This window comes from Lates calcarifer, linkage group LG12 (assembly GCF_001640805.2).
Source record: "Lates calcarifer isolate ASB-BC8 linkage group LG12, TLL_Latcal_v3, whole genome shotgun sequence".
Taxonomy (NCBI): domain Eukaryota; kingdom Metazoa; phylum Chordata; class Actinopteri; family Centropomidae; genus Lates; species Lates calcarifer.
This window is the reverse complement of record NC_066844.1, coordinates 22,316,724-22,338,401: the sequence shown is the minus strand read 5'-3', so window position 1 is coordinate 22,338,401 and position 21,678 is coordinate 22,316,724. Positions and strand designations below refer to the sequence as shown.

Here is a 21,678-nt window from a genome sequence, read left to right as displayed (position 1 = left end):
TGCAAGCTTCTTGTATACTGGCACTCGCATCCAGTGCTTTATTTGACAGCACTCTGAGAACAGGCAAAATTTGATTTAGTTTGCAGAATAGCATTACCAAGTCAGCATAGTCCAGCATTGCCAAGTTATTGTCCATGTCAGTTCTCACCACTTTATTTTTTCATTCAGATAAAATGGATGGAAGACAAGTGGCATTTGTAAATACATGTCCCACAACACCAAAGTTATAAGAAGACAAAAACACAATGGAATTCATCCTGGTGACATGCTGCTTTAGCCTATATCTGATCAAAGAAAAGGCCTAAGATACTGTTGCATCACTATTTCAGCACTTTGTCCCAGCTTGAATAAAAATAATACATGCTGTATTGCTGTATATTAATAATGTTTTGAATGTTACATATATGAATTATCATTAACTTTGATAATGCAACTTTCTGGCTTTTCACTCTACTGCCCTTCTCCAAATGACAACACACAGTCTGGCATCTTGTAACGAAACACTTACAAGTGGTACACCAGTGTACTGTATGTAAAATATGGTATCCAGTAAACTGTGCTCGTTAACAGTTCATTTGCAGTTTTGTCGATTAAGCAGCATCGCACGGTGTTACTGTGTTCTGCACAGAGGTGATGGAGGCAGCCTATGAGCCAGGGAGCCACAGGAATGAGATCACATTCAAATTGAGTGAATTATTTGTTCGAAATGCACAGTATGTTGTTGAGACAGATGTGGGGCTGCACAGAATCTTATTAACCTGTCAACTAAAACTACTGAAGCAGCTCATCACGAGCATCATAGCACTATCCTTGCTGTAAACATAATACCTTGAATGACTTTTTATGACTTTTTAATTTCTCAATTTTAATTGGCTGTTTGTGTTTCAGATAAAGTTTCTCAACTTTAGATCTTCTCTGAAATCCCACCATGATACCGGAGTTAAGTGACTTAAATTTACTACGCTTTTAGTCCCCAATTAGTGTGTGTGTGTGTGTAATGTTGTGCACCAAACATTCACTGCAGCCTGGAGCCACAATTTGACTGTCATCTACAGCAGATGCAGATGCACTTAATGGAGGATTGTGCAGGAGGTAGTCTGCTTGATCACAGATTCTGCTGGATTCAATAACCTTTACACAATTGGCAAGGACCAGTCCTAAATGGAAATACATGTATCTCCATTTTTGAAGAGAAAAACACAGGTGTGTTAAAAACAACAACAACAACAATGCACTAAACTGCATTTAATTAGATACTACACAAACAAAAGAATAGATTAAATGGATACATATTTCAGAGCTTCAGGCAAATGGCTGATGGGAAGTTTTGGTTTTATGAGACTTGGAAGTACTGCAGTTACTTTGGGAGTCTAAGGAGACATCAGCTGTGTCAACTGCTGCTACCAGAACATCCTCTGAACCATTTACTGTGCCTGTGTGAACATCATCCATTCCACTGTTTTACTGTGTGACTGCATCTTTTTTTCATTTCCTTGGAAGCTTGGATAATTATTCTAGTTGCAGGAATAAAAAGAAAAAAAACTTGCAATAAAAACATCCCCAGTCTCTTACTGTGTAATTAACGAGGTGCAAGTTGGTCTCATTTAGTTAATTTAGATGATAATCATGTTGCAAGTGCAAATGTAAGTAAGGGCTGAGCACCCTGCATTTTCATCTATGTAAATCTGACCCTAAATATCATATTGATTACTTTATGATGTCACCATTCACCTCCTGTTATGTCTCCTCAGGCCATTCCTCAAATTAGTTAACACCTATCACTTGCTGTGCCCGCACTGATAAAAGCTCATTATGTACACTTTATGCATAGTAATGTTTCTGATCTATTGTCCCGTCCTGTCTGTGGGGTGTCCAGCGTTAGAGTTGAGCCAGAGTGACAGGAAGTCATATGTGATTCTATTAATAAGTCACATTTTCGGTGAGTCACCACAGTGGTGCTCTCACGTAGGCGTGTCGAAAAACACCAAAGACAATCCACACTGCGTCACGCCCGACTCTTTCCTGGGTGCCTTGAAGTGCAGACACCCATCACCCTCGATTTGCCGCACATCAGTCAGGCCGAGACACAAAACACTAGACACTTTTCAGTGTCACACTCTTTCAGTCTTATACAGGAAATGCACAAAGCTGAGTCACCAAATAAGTGACCTCCCAAAAGTAGTCGTAAAGAGCCAGTATTATGGAAAACATAATACTGTTGAATGAACTGTCCGTCTCCGCCTATTTTTTCTGATTGTATGAATTTCCTTCATCCATGACTCTCATGGATTGCAAGTAGCGGCACAGTGGCTCAGTGAGAAGAGGGGAAGAGGCAGTGTGTAACCAGTACTTTTCATTTGCCTGGATAACGATCTATAATAGATGAAATAAAGTAAAATATGGGGTCAGGTTTGTGTGTACCAGGTTTGTTCAATCAAGTGGGTTCTTAAACTGAGACTTGAAAATGGCCATACCCATTCCAACGTCCATGCAGAAAGCATGGAGCAGGTTCTCTTCACTGTTTCGCCAACTTTTTAATGTGATAAAATTGCACCATCTGCGCAACCGTTTATGAAGTGACCCTCGTAGTGTGATGTCACAATGGGAAAAAGTAAGTGAGGGTGCAGGGCTAGCAATACTGTCAGCCAATCATAGAAGCAGCATTTTGCATAATTTGGTCATTATCTAAAAGCAGGTATGCATTATATATGACTGACTATATACAGTGCACGTCATGCAGCGCTGTTTGTGTGAAGCCAAATAATTATTTTACTCACAGTGTGCTGTGCAGTTCCCCAGCCCACACAGTACTTGCACATGTCAGCATCTATTCATTTGTAAAGAAATGTAGGTTACCGAATCATCTGAGGAGATTTGAGGGCAAATTATTGCAATCTTTTTTCCCTGCTTTGAGCATATAGAATAATCCAGATTAGAGCCTCTGTTTGAAACACTTGACTTGCTGTGAGATAATACCTTCCACCTGATAGTGGATATTTAAATGCACTGCCAAGCATCATTTTGAATAGTCTCTGACGTGTGTATCTCACAGCAGCTTATAGGAACCTTGGAGATGAGGAGCATCTCAGAAGCTGACATATAAATCTCTTAGTCAGAAGTTAATCTCCTGTTCTCCCTGCTGGCTAATCACAGTGGTACTCAGGGCCTGCAGCAGAGAGAGAGAGGGGGTAGGGGGAGAGAGAGCTAAAGAGGGAGGAAGACAGCAGGACAATACAGTACAGTAAGGAAAGAGAAACAGAGGATATAGAGGCCTGTGGGGCAAGTGGTGTGTAGTGAGCTTGAGCACAGTTAAAGGAATTAAAGGAGAATTTTCCCTAGTATTGAATGTCGTATTGCGGAAAATATTATTTTTTCCTCGCTGAAAATTTGATGCCTAGCAAAAATAATACTTAATACTTAACAGAGACACCACACTCTTTATCAGTGTTGTGCAGAATACAATCTTTATATACAAGAGAGTAATGTAGAACTTACTGTATCTTGTATTTTTCCCTCATCTACCCAATTCCCATTTCTTTTGAAGGTCCCACACACTCAGAGCAACACACCCCTTTAACCTGAGCACAGGGTTAATCAGTCAGAACTGAAAACATTGGTGTGGGTGTACAGGACCTGTAATTAATCTCTTCACTGTTCTCAATCACTATTGGGCAGTAAGGCATTATTTAGTTATTTTCAGTGACAAGCAGTGCAAGGGATTACAAAATGTCATTTTGGGGTGTTGGCTTATTCACCTTCTTACCCAGAGGTGTATGGGAAGACAGATATCAGTACTGTACCCAGCCTGGTCTGGGACACGGTAGCCTAGTGCAGAGATGAGAAAGTATGAGGATGGGCCATCTGAAGTGCTATGTGCTTTCACAGTGGTAAGCTAGCTGTTGATGGCTGGCAGCTTGTTAAGCCATAAGGTTTATTTTTAATTGATTACTTGCCCAACAGAATCCTCAACACAGAGACACCTCCTGGATACACAAATCAAAGCATATCACAGCCCTTAGATTGGATTACTTCAGCTTTATTTTTAAGAAATAATGATTTTGCCATCAGTTAGGTATGGCATATAACTCTAAAAACTATAATACCCAGGAGCCTCACTTGCCATTGCTTTATAGAAGAAACATTAAAGACACATATTTAAGCCGCAAATGTATTGTAATCACTCACACAGCAAATTATGTGTTGTAATCACTTTTTCTTAACATACAGAGAGCTAAGCATTTGTCCAATCGGGCTCTGTCTTGAAGTTTTCTGCTCCGGTTCCTGGGTACGTTGTCTCTCAGGATGGCCTTGTTACCTGTTGACCACCAGAGTAAAATGTTTTAATCTCATAATGCTTCACAACACAATTCACCATTGCATTTCATGATTGAGTTTCCTCAGAAGACAATATGATAGTAGTGAAAGTTGGCCCCGCACATGTAAACAAGCTGGCGTGTGTGGATGAAAATGCAGGGTGATTAGGTCAGCCCGCAAGTTGCCCAGGATATACAGTAGATCCCTGTAAGTTATGTTAAGTTATAATGACCATTCCATTCTGTGTGTATTTTCAGTCAGACTCAGAGACAAGTGTTTGATGTGATACATGTATAAACCATAGTTATTTGGAAAGCTGTAGGATAGTCGTGCTAGTATAACCAATGTACGTTGCGTTTGAGACCTTGTTTCCCCAAATCTCAACAATGGAGGTGGCGAGTGCAAAGTCTGCATGACCCATAGAGACACAATAGCTACATTAATGGAAAATACATTAATGATGTTAGTGAAGGTTTACTAGTAACAGTGTTTTTGTGCAGGTCAAAAAAATCTATTGCAGACATCTGAGTAGTACTCCAAGTGTAATTATACACTGGTCTCAGTCATACATTTTGGTGCGTTTTTAATTTTCTGACCGTAGCTGTTTGGGATGTTTCGTTCATTCAGCAACAGCATGGCGTTTGCCCATAATTACACCTCATATGTCTTTGTTGGTGCGTGTGTGTGTGTGTTATCAAGTGTGTTTTATGTGCATGTTTAGCCTTGTGTGAAGAACCAGAATACAGACAGATGGTTGTTGGATGCGTTCGCCGAGTGTTTACTGCTTATTCCAGGCAGCTGCTGTGTTCATTGGCACATGCAGCAGCACTTAAACGCAGCTTTTGTGTGTGACATGACGTGGGGTTACAGCGAGGCTATTCACTCCTCTGCAGCTATTTTTATACAGGGGCGTACAAGAGTGTACGGAGTGACCTGAGCAGTTTGATCCTGATTTGCTGCTGGAGCGAGATGGGCCCTAATCTGATCGAGTCTATCATCCTAACTGTCAGAGGTCCCAAGTCTCAACCTCACTGTTTTACAAAAAAAATGTTGGCTGATAGATCTATTAGCTGCTCATCAGTGAAATTGTGGGCATGTGTAATCTCTTAATCTGCAGGAAATCTCTTCCTGTTCGTAGATAGAACGGGAGGATGGATAAATTGCTTTAGATGCTGTCTGTCATTTTTCCCCCCGCAGCCACCATGAAAATCAAGTGAGACAGTGTTTGCAGCTATGGTACTATAAAGATTTTTTATTTTCATTTTTCAGAATTGCTGTGGCGAGATCATATGACCTACATAGACATGACAATGCTGTAGATGATTTTAAGGAAAATTCATTTGATGATAATGTTGCTAAGGCTTTTTGATGACGTTTTAGCTCCTTTTTTACTGCATCCATGAACCCAAATGTAAGAAAAGAGTGAAAAACATTTAATGATTGTCCACATGCAATTCAGCAGATTAAGAGTCTCTGAAAATTACACTAGAGACTCAATTAAGAAAGCTTATACAGCCAGAAGCCTATGAGAATGTCATCAAGTCGTGGCAGAGGAGGCAGTATTACAGTTTGAGATTACTTCTTACATGAACTGCACACACACGCACAAGGAAACACATTTAATTATTCACAGAATGAACTACAAACCCAAATGCACACATGCATAGCAATAAGTGAGGATGAATCAGCATGCACAGTGTTATTTGGTTCAGGTTTCAGTTCAGGAATAACAATCAGTGAAACGGCCTGGCTCTGTTCGCCTCCCTGTGGCATGACGTCTCTCTGCAGAGTCGCTTACGTCAGAGCCGGCGAACTGCACTCGCTGTGTGTTGGCAAACTGAGATGATGTTTTGGATGAGGGCTTGAATAAACATAGCCTCTGCCGTTGCTGTGAAAAGACTCATTTACTCCCACCAAGAGCATCACAATGTGGCATTAACTCTTGCTTAGGATTCGGAAGTTTGGATATCAGTGGATTTCTAAAGATAATCCTTCTTTTTACCATGTGGTGCTTCTGTTGTGGATTTCATTTGCTCCAATCTGTTGCTTTATTTTTTTGTGAAGCTGTGCTTAAATTCCCACAGTAGTAATAGTACAGTATCCTGTAGCAGTGGTAACAACTGTAGTGTCTGCTCTTGAGAAAGATGTGGTTTACTGGAATTATATAAGTGTAACACAGCAGACACATCTAGAATGTCAAGCCTTTATAACTCTCACGCTGTCAGCCTGTCTATGAACTATAATGTTGCTCGGTGCATTCAGGAAAATAAACACGCCAAGCAAATACCACTTTATTTATGTGGGTGATCTGAATCTCACAAATGTAATAATGTTTTTGGGAATTAAATATCTTTAAGACGGTTGTTTTGAAATCGGGTAAACTGTAAGTGCTCGTGCAGACAGATGCACATGTGTTTTGGGATGACATAGTGTCTGCAGACTACAGAGCATTTCAGTTTTGCTGCCTGGGCTTTCCCTGAACATTTCCTTATGGAAACACAGCCCTGTCTCTGTTTCATACCACAATGGTGCTATGGTAACTGGGGTTTAAGCCTGTGTGGATGAACTCAGTTTTTTTTATGCTGGTCCTCAATTTCCTTCATTTTCTTGGTTGTAACTATTGGTTGTGGCTTGTCACTTAAGAAATCTGATTACAACCCACCTGATAGTGGTGCCATGATCAAGGAAAGACTCTAATGACATTTAGTTGTAATTTTTGTAAACCCATTTTTTGAAAATCGATAATATCCACATTATAATTTGACAATCCTTTTAACTCATCTATGTGAAAGTTGTGAGTTCCAATCAATCAGAATCAGTATTCCTGTTGGCAAAACGCTGTCCTATTTTTTAAAGGAGCATTCTCCCCACAGCGTTTAAGCTACCTCCACTTCACCTTCATTTGCTTTATACTTGGAGGACAAGAGAAGAGGCTTTCTAAAAATAAGAGGTTCTGACTGAGTGAGTGTGTTTTCATTCGACTATTTTCAAGGATGTCATGTATTGCCTTTGTTATATAACTTAATGATTGTACAAGCCACAACTGTCCAATCAGGTCAGCTGTTTCAAGCCCGGCTGCTCGAAGCCATTGAAGAGGCACCCCTGTAGCCGGACAGCCCATCGTGTATTGTCCTTAAATGACTCCCCCAACCTCCTCCATTTGTAGACTATCTGAGTGGCAGTGCGGTTCTGTACAGTGATTTGTCCCACGAGAGGGGCCCTGCCTCTGCCATTGCAACCGTCACCAACTCTGCTACAACTGTGCATGAATACAGGATACTGGCATTTGCTGAATTCAAGGTGGCGTCTTTTCAATTAGAGCCCAGTGAAATACCTTTTCAGCCTCTCGAGTGGCCTGGCGAACTACAGCCAAGGGGGCCCCGGCAGTATAATGATGCCTGGCACAATAGTACCACTGTTCTCCAACCCGTTCCCAGGAAACCGCACAACATGTGCCATTGTGCAGTGTGCTTTGCTGCCCAACCACGTTGCCTGGCTTTAGCCAGAGACACCGAGAGGCCTGGCTGCGCAGTGAAGCTCACAGCAATGCGGTTGGGAAGACAGGTTCAGAGGACTGCGAGATGAAGACCAGGGTTTATTCACCTCACTCTACGTTTGATGTGTTAAAATAATATTACAAAAAGATACATTTAGAAGGGCAGGCTGTGGAGTGGAAGAAGCCTGAGGGAACAAGGATGGCTGAATGGTTGCTAGGAGTGGTGGTACAGAAAACCCTGAGCATTGTCACTATGTTGAACCCTCTTCAATAAAAGAGGAAACCAAGAGAAAAGTGACAAGCAGAAAAAATGGAGGCACAAAGACGGCTAGAGCTGGTTCGTAGCTGGTCCTAGCTGGTTCTTCTCTTTTTATCTCAATGCTTGGGGGGTGGGGGGCTTCGACCATGTGTGTGTGTTCCTCCTCTATGGCCCCCAACGTGCTCTCCATTGTAGCCTGCACTGCCATTTATGCAGCAGAGCAAAGGAGATCATTCAGGGCCAGCCAGATAGGGGGCTTTGGTCAACAGCATCCAGGAGATGCGTGTCACAGGGGGCCTTTTTGGGCCCCACAAACCAGCTGGTCAGCTAAGACACCACAACAGGATACCCAGAAAATAGAGGCCTGACGCAAAGCCCAGTGTGTCACACTTAACTGAGAGCTCTGTTTCCTCTGCGTGTAGACCTGTCAGTTGATGTGTCAATTATTCATGGGATTTGCCAAAACACCTATTCATGCTCAACTCTATATTTTCACTAACATAGGGGGAGTTGTTTTTTTCCCTCTTAAGTTACAAGTGAAAATGTTTGGTAGTCTTACAGTCACATTCAGCTTGTTGTCAACCCATTCAAATCTCCAATACACAAAAGAATGACACAGATTTTTAAAAATCTAAATCTGCTTTCATCCTCTCTGTCAGCATTCGTAAAATTTCATTCACGTCCCTGTTGGACCTAAATGAAGATACAGACTCACTTGAACATCCTCAGTGTGACCTTCATCTTCCCTCGTGTCTCTTATTGTACGTCAATTGCTCATTGAGTCAGACTTCCTAGTGTTGTTCAACAAAAGTAATGAGCTCCAGACTCAAGCAACAGTTACATATTGTTGCAGTCCTATGTATCTCTACAGTGTCAAATTTTCACAAGCTAACAGCAGTTTTTAGATTTGTGACAATGTAGGTTTTTACATGGTTTATTCAACTTTAGATGGAGATATAAAGTTTTCATTGGATAGTCATCATATGTCATTTTGATTTTTTTTTAAAATTCAGATTCTCATCAGCTGACTTGCAAGAAAAAGCTCATCTTTCTGTAGCCCCATTGTTGAAAATGTTTCATAATCATGCAATCAAGTGTTACAGAGAAAATAAAGGAATTCAATGTCCTGCACACCCACACAGTTGTTTTCAAGCTTTCTAGTTAATTAGAATTAAAATGAGTGTGGACTGAGCTCCGAGAAGTTATCATACTGTGTGTACCAGTAACGATGACGACTTAATTTGTCCTACCCTAGCAGGTACAACCAAGCTGGCAGGAGAGTGAGGTAGATATCAGTCATAGTCTGAACATATCCAAAAGTCACAATAAGTATCACCTGTGTGGGTGGACCATGAGTTTGCCGGGCCATTAAGAGTTGCTACATTATAAATCATCTGTAAACATGTTTTTGTGTTTAAATTTCTGTATTAAATAAGCTTTCACTAGTTTACTTAAGGTTGGTGTTTTGGTGCACAATCTGTGTAATGGACTGCTTTGTAACGGACTGAATTTCTGAGAAAGGTAACTCAATCTTACCAGTATGTGTAGGAGGTAAGTGCTTAGTGGCACTGTATTTTATTATTATTTTTTTGAGAGAATAATTCAGATTTTTGATTGAAAACAACATTTCTAAATAAAACCACAAAACTAACAACCAAGAAATGCTGGTGATGGTGCGACAGAGGGTGATCGTCATTGCAAGGGCATAATAGTTGGGGGCGCCCCCATAACTGAATGGTCTGGGTGCATACTACGTGGGCCATAGTGGCCTGATCAGGTGAACCCCAGTTTGACTCCCGATCTGGCCAGACCCTTGCTGCATGTCAATCTCTTACTCTCTCCCCGTTTCCTGTCTCTCTCTCTTTCTCTCTCTCTCTCTCTCTCTCTCACTGTCTTGTCAGTAAAGGCAAAAAGCCTGAAAAAAAATACTTTAAAAAAAGGGAAGAAAAAGAAATAATTGGATAACAAGAGTGCCATTGTTCCTGTCTTTTACCTGCACTGTCAGGGAAATGCTGTTACATAAAGGCCATTGGTCTGCCTGTTTCATTGCAAAATGTTATGCTAATTACCCATGTTTTATCCTTCCACAGATCCCAGGAGGAAAATAAAAACCTCACTCTTATTGCACTGCCCAAACATTCACACAGCCTCAAACAATAACACATCTCAACAGACAGATTATTACATACACACCAAAGCACACAAGCAGATATGAGTGAAGATAAACCAGCAGAGACTGTGGAGACTGCCCCTGCTGAGGTGAACGCTATTCCTAATGGGAAAGGCCATGAGCCCAGTGAGGAGATCACAGCATCGGCCAAAACGCCACCAGCAGAGGACGGTGAAAAGTGAGTATACTACAGCTTAACACAGTGTAGATCTGTCAATGAGTCAGTAATGCAGTTTTTAAATGCATTATTTGTTCCCACTGAAAGGAAATTGTTAGGGTTGATATATATTCAATATGTACGAATTCTCATTGAAAAGAAAAAATATCTGGAACCAGACTTATATGACTACACAGCCATACATATAAACTATAATACTAGAGTAAGTTTAGCCTTTTATGTTGACCTTTTTACTCATAAAGCCACAGATGCAATGTGCTGCATTTTACACAGTCAGGTTTGGTTTATAACCCAGAGGCTTCTTGTGTTTCAAAAAAACATTAAAGGCACGTGTAGGCTTTCCTAGAATTTCCTAGCATGTATTTCCCCACAGCACTGGGTCTCTAAACATCACAAAAAAAGATATTTGTGATATTTGGGAAATTTGTAATCTTATTAATTTTCTGCTCCAGTAAATGTGGCAATCTGTACCCCATTCACTGGTGTTAAACAGGAAAAAAAAAAAATCAGTGGTAAACAACTTGTCATTTTGAGAATCTCTTCCATTTGAACATCCTGTCCCCAATTTGAGGCTTGTTGCCTCTATTAAAGCAAGGTGATTTGATTCACCGGGTGCTTTTACTTGTCGTCTTAACCTGCCACGTACTGAACGTCTCACATGTCTTTTCTCATGCTTCACATCACATTGCACGCTGTGTGCCGTGTGTTAACAGACCATCAAGTGAAATCGGTGTCATGTGTTACTCGCCTGTGTCTCTACTAATCAAGAGGTTGCTTCCATCAGCACGAGAGGGACCTTGACCCTGACTTGTAGAGGCAAGATATGATGTAGTATATTTGGCTGTAATTCTATATACTGTACGTCAGCTAGAGGGATTAGTAAAGTAATATTATCTTATCTGAATGACAGGCCTCATTGCTTACAATACAGTGGGGACAGAGATACAACATAGCTGGGGGGGGGGGCAGTTCAGCCTAGACACTAGAGTGACTGTCCCATAATTTCAGGGTTGCAGGCACTGTATGTCCATTAACTGCCTGGTGGAGTGCCTTTGAGCAGAACATTTACCTCCTACCTGCTAACTCATTGTACATTATCATGTGTGTGGGATACTGGAGTAAGCTCAGTGTCAAATTATCATGTCACTGACTGTCTGGCAGTGTTTTTTTTTTTTGTGCCCTCGTAATCTGTAATAGATGGTTTAATTAAAATGTCTCTCTCCAGGATACAGATGATAATTTGTAGATGGTCCCTTCACTGTATTATTTGCCTTATTATATTATGACTTGGGGTGTTGTTTTTCCACTTTGTGCTCTCGTTGGGTGATGGATGGCCTCTCTCTACACTGCTTGTAGGGAAGCTGTGCCCAATAGTGCCCAGAATGCTAGGTATGTATGTTACAATAATGAATGTATGTGCTGCCTGTTTCAGTCGAGTCGTGTGTGCGTATTATCACAGATGCATGGAAAAATAAACTTAAACCAGATCCTGTTCTGTAACAAAGAAATGACATTGTTTGTGGTGAATTTTGAGTGTCTTGAATCTTGATCTTGTTAGTTGTGTTGTTACTTCATGTTCTTATGACAGTGTTTCTTCTCATTAGTCCACATAGAACTGAGGCCAACCTCCCAGAGAGCCAGGAGTTCTTGTCAGGTGTGGAGGACAAGAAGACCACACGTTTTACAGATGTGAGTTCAAACACAGCCAACGGGCTATTCTCAGTGGCATTATCACGATAACATGCAGTACTTTAAAGCATTGTCAGGGGATCTAACCTGTTCATTCTCCTCTGTCTTGCATTGGTTGTAGTTTGAAGGAAAAACCTCGTTTGGGATGTCAGTCTTCAACCTGGGCAATGCAATCATGGGAAGTGGGATCCTGGGTCTTGCGTATGCCATGGCCAATACAGGGGTCATCCTGTTTTTGTAAGTGATACACATACCCCACATGCAATTTGATAAATATGTGACTTCATGGTTGCAGATTGGAAGCAGCAGAGCAGAAATACACCTCACAGATGCTGTGTGACTCATTTTCTTTCTGCTGTGGTTTTTCCAGTGGAGGTCTGCGTCACACAAAAGTACCACCTAATTGCATTGTAATTGGCTTGTATTAACCAGGCAGCACTCCTTGTTTATAACACAGACGCTGATGACACAGGGCACATTTGCTTCATGATAAAGGCTTCGATAAATAGCATGCTGGAAATCATTTGCTTGTGCTGTTTATGTGAAACTGCAATTACAGATGCAGAAAATAACCACGTGTTCTTCTCTGTGGTTGAATCTGTGCCTTGAACCAGTGGGTGTATGTGCTGTCTATATGAGGAGCTTAGCATTTAAAAGCCTCAGAAGCAGCATTGTCTGTCAGGACAATGACATCACAGTAAACTGCAGCTTCTAGGTTGATTATTTATATTTTCATCCATGCTTTTTTCTATCTGATTTAGATGCACTGGGGGTCTTTTGACCTTTTAGCTGCACAGAGTTCTTAAACATCGACTCCTTGCAAAAAATGAATGATGACAATAGAGAGTACCAGAACAGTCAAGACACTTTGTATAACTCCCTGTGGAGAGAAAGATATTGCGGCTTTGTTTCCGACAATGCCCTTCTCTGACATGATTTACCAAGGTCTTTTCTTATCCCAAAGGATTGATTAGTGTTAATCCAGTCACCTTAAAATGTAGCTCAAACAAGCATGACAATATACACACTTTTAGACTGAAATTCTTTATTTTTCTTATCATCAACAAATCCCTTGAAAAGACCAAAATTAACCGTGTGTTTGCCTGTAATAACTTCTGACTCAATATTTTCAGGCCTATTGTTTCCCGTGGAAGATATACACCTTTAAATGGGTCACAAATATCTATTTTCATTTTATAAAGAGCAAAAGTAATTTCCTAAAGCAGCTGGGCTCTGTGTGGCCTTAAGCAAACATATTCACATTGGGGTAAATATTATGGTGGATAAAAACATATTTATATTTGTATTTACAGTGTCAGGATGGTGTATGTGGAACACGTCACCCAGTGCAATGACATGGCTCACTGATGTGTTTTACACCGTTTTTGAGCAGCAACAGAAGCACAGAGATATTAGTTCATAGCTACACAGACAATACTTGTTAATAGGATTAATTCATTTTTGGTATTTTTTGACAACAAGGACAATACAGAATATCACTAGATCTAGGCTGGGTAATATCTTGCTTTCAGGAAAATCTTAACATTTCACTGGCATTACCATTTTCTTGTTGTCCTGTTATGTACTGTGGTGGCATTATCATCTGCAGTTTTGTTGATCATCCAATCAGTCTCAAACGTATCCTGTCTGAATCTCTAATCTACTAGACACGTCTTGCATATCCTCACATAATTTCAGTAAGTAGGCAACAAGGACATAATGGAGTTCTGAGTTGCAATTCAATTCAGACCTTTTTAAAACTGCACAGCACAAAAACCCTGGATGCCGATATGTTATTGGACTGATAGTCATGTCAAAGCTTTACGTGTTCATTTAGGTCTTAAATGCACTTTTTACTGCATTCAAAATGTCCCCTTTTTTCGAGAGATTTCCAGCCATACAATCTGTTTCGTTTCTCGAAAAATATTAGGCTTGCTAGAAGGTTGTCTCACCAGCTATCAACACCTTCACCTCCTCATCTTCCTCGTGCTGTTTTGACACCTTTTCCTGATGGTGCTAGATTGTAAGGTGTCTGGTGCTGAAGCTAAGTATTTTTGTGAGAATGCATTAAAGGGCACTGGTGTGAGACTGCACTGCCGAAAATTCAGGCATATCTGTATTGCTGCTTTAACTTGTTTCAGGTGGATTTGTAGCTGTAGTGAAAAACTAGATATTCTCATCTCGTCTCGTCTTCTCTCCTCTTTGTAGGTCACAGGTAGTTTGTTCATTTCACAACAAACTCTATGATAGACAAGTAACAGCATATTTGTGTTAGCATTTGAGATTCAAATCAATCTGGGAGAAATATGAAGCTAGCTTTAATGCTCTGTAGCTATCACGGCCCTAAAATGTTATTCAAGGACGTTATTTGAACTCCTTTCCAAGGCAGTCATGTCTGGGGGATTTTCCCTCGTGTTAGAGAAAGCTTCTTATTTTGAGCTGAGTTGTGTGACTGTAGTTTTTCAAGCTGTCTGTTGTCTGGACCGGCTGAACCCTGTGTCACCAAACGCCACCGTCTTTGACGTTTAGGCTAGACTGGAGTTGAAATGAACTCTGTAGCCGATTAATCTGCATTGCACCCCGATGATAATCGCGTGCGAGTTAATGGTACGTGACCAAATGGAACAGTTAGGGTGTATTTATCCATCCTGTAATAGATGAAAGGCTGCGTCTTTGTGTCTTTGTGTGCATATCTGCATGATCTTGTATCAAACAATAGAGTAGCTACTGAGAAATACAGGCTGGGTCAGTGACATATTTGGCAGAGAAATACTGGCATTTTTTCTGTGTTCCACATTGGAGTCCAAGCTGGTGATTGCCTCAAAAAACATTTCATTTTTTTTCCTACTAGTGGACTGTCTCATTCTGAACCTCAGGTCCCGCTCCTAAAGGGGACAGAAGACCTAAAAATTAGATGACCATGTTTGCTCAAACACAAGCAGGTAAACAAAGGCAAAATAAATGCCAATAGTAAATAAAATAGGCCCGCTGCGCAATATTTTCATTGTATAGGTTGTTCGCGTACTGCGTCGGGGAGTCAGTAGATCAGGGGTCCATTCACAAAACTTCTTCGTGCTGAGAACTCGTCCTGCTGTGAATTTCTAAGAAAATTCTTACAATTGTGATTCTCAAATGTCCTCTATAAAATAAAAAAATAATTCTAAGTAAAAGATGAACACTTCCAGTTGCTAGACAATAGACAACATTAATGGATAACTTTCTGTCTCAGTGTTGAAATAGGGTTGTTGATTTTTGATTTGAAAAATGTCTGCATCATCAGCAGTGTGCTCATGTTTAACAAACTAATTTATATAGGGTTGCAGATACAGTTGAGAAATGATAAGGAGCCAATGTCTTGAGAAATGCAATCAAAATGTTGCCCAGACACAAGCAGCTGCACAAGAACATTGCCTAAATAAAATAATAAAAGTGTCATGCATGAAGAAGGATAACATGTTAAAGGTGTGAATATGCATTAGTGGAGAGAGGATGATTGCAAGTACAGCCCTTCTTGAGAGTCTACTGCTGAGGATGGAGGGAATGGCTGTTGTTGTGACTGAAGTGGATTATTCCACCACTGAGGAACAAACAGGAACAAGATTAATGTTTACAAAGGATTTTCCTCATTGTGTCAATCTTCAGCATCGCATTGGAAACATTTCTTTTGTAACATCTGGAATATGTGCTTACTTACTGTGGCAGAGGGCAGAGGGGCTGATATAGGGCAGTCTTCTTGGCTCAGCTGGAGTAACAATCCAGTGTAAAGAGGAGCCACAGGGATTCTGCCCTTCCAACACAATCTATGTAGAGAATGTGCATCCATGCTGCAGCTGTGTAAATAGCCCCCAGTGTAATGTACAGTGTAAAAAAGTACTATGTAAAACTGCAATTTTCTGTTGTTGCACTTGGTACGATGATGGTGTTTGTGTTGGTGAAAGAAGTGGTTGTAAAACATGCTGTTGATGTTTGTTTCAGGGTACTTCTAACAGTGGTGGCAGTCCTCTCATCATATTCCATCCATTTACTGCTCAAGTCATCTGGTATTGTAGGTACGTATTCATGTAGCTTCACAATCTGCACCTTCTGATTAACAAACCTCTAAATTACCTTCCAGTGTTGGTGTGGTAAGATCACAATGTGTGAACAGCGAATACTCTACAACCTGCTGCACAACAGGTTATCATGCATAATTGTAATTAGATTAGTCTCTTAGATAAATCTTAGATAGTCTCTTTACGGTGGAAGACCTTGCCAGTGTGGACTTAACACAATGATGATATGCTTTTATCTGGTATTTGTGGCTCAGGTATTCGTGCGTATGAGCAGCTCGGTTACAGGGCCTTTGGGACCCCGGGGAAGATGGCGGCAGGTATTGCCATCACACTTCAAAACATTGGAGGTGAGGTCACACACTGCCATCTGTCCTCATACTCACACATACACATATTTTTTACATTTTCAGTAACGTGTCTGGGCTAATACTCATACTATTCTGTCTGTTAATATGTGCTGTGTGCTACTATTTGTGTGTGTGTGTGTGTGTGTGTGTGTGTGTGTGTATTTTGATTCTGTATGTTTATGTGCCGTCATGTTTATACTAAAGCTCTTTCTTATGTTAGTTATAACACATTGGTGTGTGTGTTTACCTCCCCTCCACAGCCATGTCCAGTTACCTGTACATAGTAAAGTATGAGTTTCCTCTGGTCATCCAGGCCTTTTTGAAGGTGGATAAACCTGCAGGGTGAGTGGTCATTGCCTGACACAAAATTTCTCACTCACATTATGGACTAAAACATGTGACTTCAGGTCTGGGGAACACATATATGTCAAAAGAGATGAATTGCAGAAAATGTAGATGTTTATGTAGATATGCACTGCATAGATACACCATTTAGCTAACCAAACATTTTAATGTTTTTTACTTTAGGAATGTATTAAAGTTCTATAGCTTCTATAACTGCCAAGTATGTTGTTTAATGCTGGTCTGTGTTTGAAGCATCACACTGATCTCATTTATACAAGTGTAATAATCACAATTAGAGTAAATAAGTCGATATAAGTACATGTTTCAGTGTGACATTTGTAGACACTGCCATGCCTAAAGAGTAAAAAGTAACTGACTAAAAAATAAGTGTGATATCCCATCACTTCTCTATGGAGCTTCATGCAAAGATTTGAGCCTCCACACAGGAGTCCTGTCAGGCTGTGCCAATTGGCGGGCACCCGGTGCTGCTCCTCATGTGCTGAGCAGCTGCTGTGAGAACAGCTGCGATAGTGACCCCGGAGGAGTAGAGCAGCGTGGCCACCAAGAAACGCTCATATCAAAACACAGCCAGGCTCCACGGCTGAAAACGTAAACCATGGGATATCAGTGGCCAGTGCAGGTGGCCTCAGAGACAAACAACATTCACTTCCTTGGATTAGATTTCAAGTGTGATGTTACCCCATTACCCCTTAACCCTTACCCCAGTTAGAGCCTCTCCTCACCTACTTTTACGTTTTTAGAGAAGTGGGTGAAGAAGGGGGGAGAAAATTGAATATTTACATAATACAATTGCAATTTTGCAACAGAGATGACGTCCCCTCTTTTTAAAATGTGCAGTGGGGTGATGTGACTCTTTACTGCTTCTAAAACATATTACAACAGAGCTAACAAAAGAAACAAGTGCAAGCACTGCACAATTTTAATGTTTAGAGCAATATGTCCCACTATATGTTGTCACCATAGAAGTGATACAGTGTGACAACATGTCCAGATTGTTTTCTGATGTCAGCTCTGTTTTCTCTGTGTAGCATTGCTTGATGCTGTGGGCCATGGTCAACAATCACTGTTTATTTGAAATGACAGACTAGATTGTCCCAGTGGCATTTCATCATGTCAGTGGGTGTGTGTTTGTATTGCTAAACTGTACAGGGGGTGGGCAAAATAACAGGGACACCTCACAGTCTGATGCAATCGAATACAATGGCTCTGCAACAAATACTAGTGTTCAATAGAATATAATTATAGTGTAAGAGCTTATAATTATATGTTAAAGTGAACAGCAGCTGATAATGTTCGGTTTTTGTTGACTGTCTCTATGGGTAATTGTTTTTACACTCCAGAAATTTATCTGTGCTTATTTAAAGATATCTATTTATAGATATATGTGTGTGTATGTGTGTGTGTGTGTGTGTGTGTGTGTGTATGTGGTGAAAACCAGTAAAAACTGAAAAGATGCCAAAGTAAACAGAAAGAGTCATTGTATTGTTTCATACAGTATATGTATGGGGGGGTTCCTGTTGTTTTCTCCAGCATGTGCATTGCTTTTAACAAACTTGACCCTAGTCAACTCACATGCACAATCAATGAACACCTGAGGCTGTGTGTGTGTGTGTGTGTGTGTGTGTGTGTGTGTGTGTATATGTGTTTGTTCAACCAGAGAGATTGTTTCCATGGTCCAGATGGCTGGAGGGCAGGATGGCAACAGGATAGATGAGCCTCTTCTTTTTTGAGATGTGTGAATGTACAGTGTGTGTTGCAACAGATGCTGCATCTCTGCAGCGTCTCCCACCTGACACAAGATAAGAAATTAATCACTCTTACTGTGTCAGTCTAAAAATAGCGCACAGAAGTTTGTTTCCTAGATATGGCTGTTCATGAGATAGTAACATGTGGTAGGTTGTGTCAGTGGAGTCTGTTTGTCATCTGTTCTGCCAAACTTCTCATATTCATGTCCTGTGTTCTTTCAAAATGGTGCTTTTTTAGTTTGGCAGTGGAAACTAACCACACTGCACAATGTTTAGTCATACACAATGTTTACACTTAATAATAGTTTCCACTTCATTCTGCGTTAGTCAGTGGATGTTGTGCCACTGTAACACAAGTGCCTGGAGTTAACAATAAATTACAAAACTGAATCACAAAAACTGATTATGTATAATGTTATATTGTACATGTGAATGACACTACCTCTGTCTTAAGCCAGAACCTCTGTTTCCTCCTTGCAAGCCTCATTTTTTACTTTTCTCCTGCATCTTCTCAATCAATAATCGCACACAGTGCAAAGGCTTAACAGAAGTGAGATTGAGGAGAGTGTTTAAGCCAAGCAATTCAAAATCAATACATTTAATTGTTTCTGTGTCCTTCTGTCTCTCTGCAGTGAATGGTACCTGAACGGAAACTACCTTGTGATCATTGTATCTGTTGCAGTGATATTACCACTGGCTCTCATGAAACAGCTAGGTGAGTGTGTAATATTATGCTCTTCTTATAGTGGGGTACTCATCTCATCTGTGTTTCAGTGTCGGTTTACACATAAATTATGTTTTTTGTTACGTTTTGCATTGTTAGATTAAAGTGTGACTATGTAACTTTAGCTGAACAGTGGTCACTGCAGCTACAAATGACAGTTATGGGATTATGTGATAAATGCTGAACCACTGTTTAGCAGTGGTATCTTTTCTCGCCGAAGAATTTGGCTTTAAATTTTAGAGGAGGAATGTGTTATTTCCTCTTTCAAATGTTACATGATCTAGCTTTAATGAAACGTTTTGTAAGGCTAACAGAACTATATTACAGTTTGATCAAGAGGAAAATCCTTAAAGATTTACTGATAACCCTCAGGTGTGAAAATATAGCAATGAAGCTGGGAATATTTTTTATTAAAGTTTATTGTCATTGTGGGACATTCTTTTACTTTTCTTCATTTGCCAACATCTTGCAGGGCCATAGACAGAACAGAATCTGTGGAGCTCATATGGTTGTACGCAGTGACTAGTTCAAGGATACCTCAGGGGATGTTGGTCACCATCAAGGCTTGAACCTTGATCCTCTGCTTTAATAACTTCTCTAACTACCCTGCAAGATTCACTCAAACACACTTTCCTCTTCTGACCATTTCTACTGTTGTCCTCCTGAGGTGTCCCTCGGTACATGGCTCAGGCCCCTGCTTGTTTCATTGCAGCCCTGTCTGATAATTGCCATCACTACTAGACTGACAAGAGTTCATTCATTATAAAGTAATGACACTCTGTTGCTCTTGTGACACTAATTCAATGTGTTTCACAAGATTTGTGGAGTGTCATGCAGTTGCTCTGCATCACAGTTCCTCAGATGAGCATGAGTACATGAAATGAAATCGACGTTTCGGCTGACCTCTTGTAAAAAGTCTGTGTCCTGCTGAGGCTTTAAGGACATCAGAGCCAGTGGGTGCAGTCAGGGTCAGTAATGAGCTCCAACTCTGAGCAGGACATCAAGTTAAATCAGAAAGATTCTGCTTTACCTCACTGGTGATCAATTAGCAGAGAGTTAAGCAGTGAAGAGAGAAATTATACATAGCTTAAATTAGCATTTTCCAAAAGGTATGTTGGTGTGATGTATTTCAGATCAAGTGTGACCATTTGATCCCATCCAAGAGTGATGAAGTGTTTGTGTTTTAGGATACCTGGGATATACCAGTGGCTTCTCCCTGAGCTGCATGGTTTTCTTCCTCATTTCGGTAAGTCCTCTGACTCATGGTATACATGACATGTGAGCTAGACATCATGTGTCTTGCTTCTTGTTTCTCCCATATTGGCGGAAACATCAAGGCAGCATATTCAGATGCACTGGGATCAGCTTGCAGCAAAATGTTTATTTTTTCACCTTCCCACTGCCTCTTTAGTATTCCCCACTCTCTCTACTCATTGCCATGGACTAATGTTTGCATGCTGCAGTTCCAGGCTGTATTGGTTCTCTGTCTTTCTCTGACCTAGTTTTGGCTGTGTGAGTGGTAATCCACACATTGCTCTATCTCTCTCTCTCTCCCTGGTTCTCTCCGTGCTGTATTTTCTGCATGTGTGTATGATAACCGTGTCCCACGGTCTTTGCTTCTGCTTAATGCTTCTCTCCTCTTCACTGTACAGGTCATCTACAAGAAGTTCAATGTCCCTTGTCCATTTGTGGACTTTGCATTCAATGGCACTGCCAGTGTTCTGAATGTCAGTGCCATGGATCCTGGTGGAGAGGACAACCCTGCTTGTATACCCAAACTGGCCAACCTCAACTCACAAGTAGGTTTTATGCATGTCACTCTGTCTGAAAATACAGTTCCACCTGCACGGCCATGGCCACTGACAGCCACCCACTTATGTCATAGTCATCTTCAGCATGTTGCTAGTGACAGTTCACAATCCAAGCATGGGAATCACACTTGGTTTGAAGCACTCAGTTGCACCCAAGAGAGGATCAGGGCTTTTATCAAGCTGTTAATGACAGACAATAGTCTGCGATTAATGCAAGGCTCAGAGATGGACAGTGACCCCTGAGCTGACTGCTCCTGTCAGCTGAACAGAAAAAATTGCTTTGGCATTCTCATGCTTATAGTGAGGACATCAAGTTTGCCCTTTGTGGGCAAAGAGAGAGGTAATGAGTGAAATGGGAAAGACCTGACATTTCTCTAAGTGCCCCTTTTTTTAGACACAGTACATACCTTCACAGCAGGATAAGACTCTGGAAAGACTGTTAATCACTGCCAGTTCCTCAAATTTATTTGATTGTGACATTACATTGCTTTAGTTTATTGGAACTATTTTACTTTCCAGAGAATTAG

The 21,678-nt window shown here is 40.7% G+C and overlaps 1 protein-coding gene across 2 annotated transcripts in view; it reads left to right on the top strand.

The window, feature by feature from the left end:
- LOC108889837 (sodium-coupled neutral amino acid transporter 3) overlaps positions 1 to 21,678 on the top strand; it is a 34,039-nt gene that overhangs the window by 5,795 nt on the left and 6,566 nt on the right. Inside the window, exons 2-11 of one of the 2 annotated variants that reach the window (XM_018686494.2) lie at positions 10,160 to 10,417; positions 11,774 to 11,806; positions 12,022 to 12,106; positions 12,228 to 12,343; positions 16,082 to 16,155; positions 16,413 to 16,505; positions 16,766 to 16,847; positions 19,249 to 19,331; positions 20,528 to 20,586; positions 20,993 to 21,139. In XM_018686494.2, the coding sequence (XP_018542010.1) occupies positions 10,281 to 10,417; positions 11,774 to 11,806; positions 12,022 to 12,106; positions 12,228 to 12,343; positions 16,082 to 16,155; positions 16,413 to 16,505; positions 16,766 to 16,847; positions 19,249 to 19,331; positions 20,528 to 20,586; positions 20,993 to 21,139 (909 nt within the window). In that variant the 5' untranslated portion in view covers positions 10,160 to 10,280. The remainder of the gene's footprint in view (positions 1 to 10,159; positions 10,418 to 11,773; positions 11,807 to 12,021; positions 12,107 to 12,227; positions 12,344 to 16,081; positions 16,156 to 16,412; positions 16,506 to 16,765; positions 16,848 to 19,248; positions 19,332 to 20,527; positions 20,587 to 20,992; positions 21,140 to 21,678) is intronic. The other variant, XM_018686495.2, reaches the window with a different exon arrangement.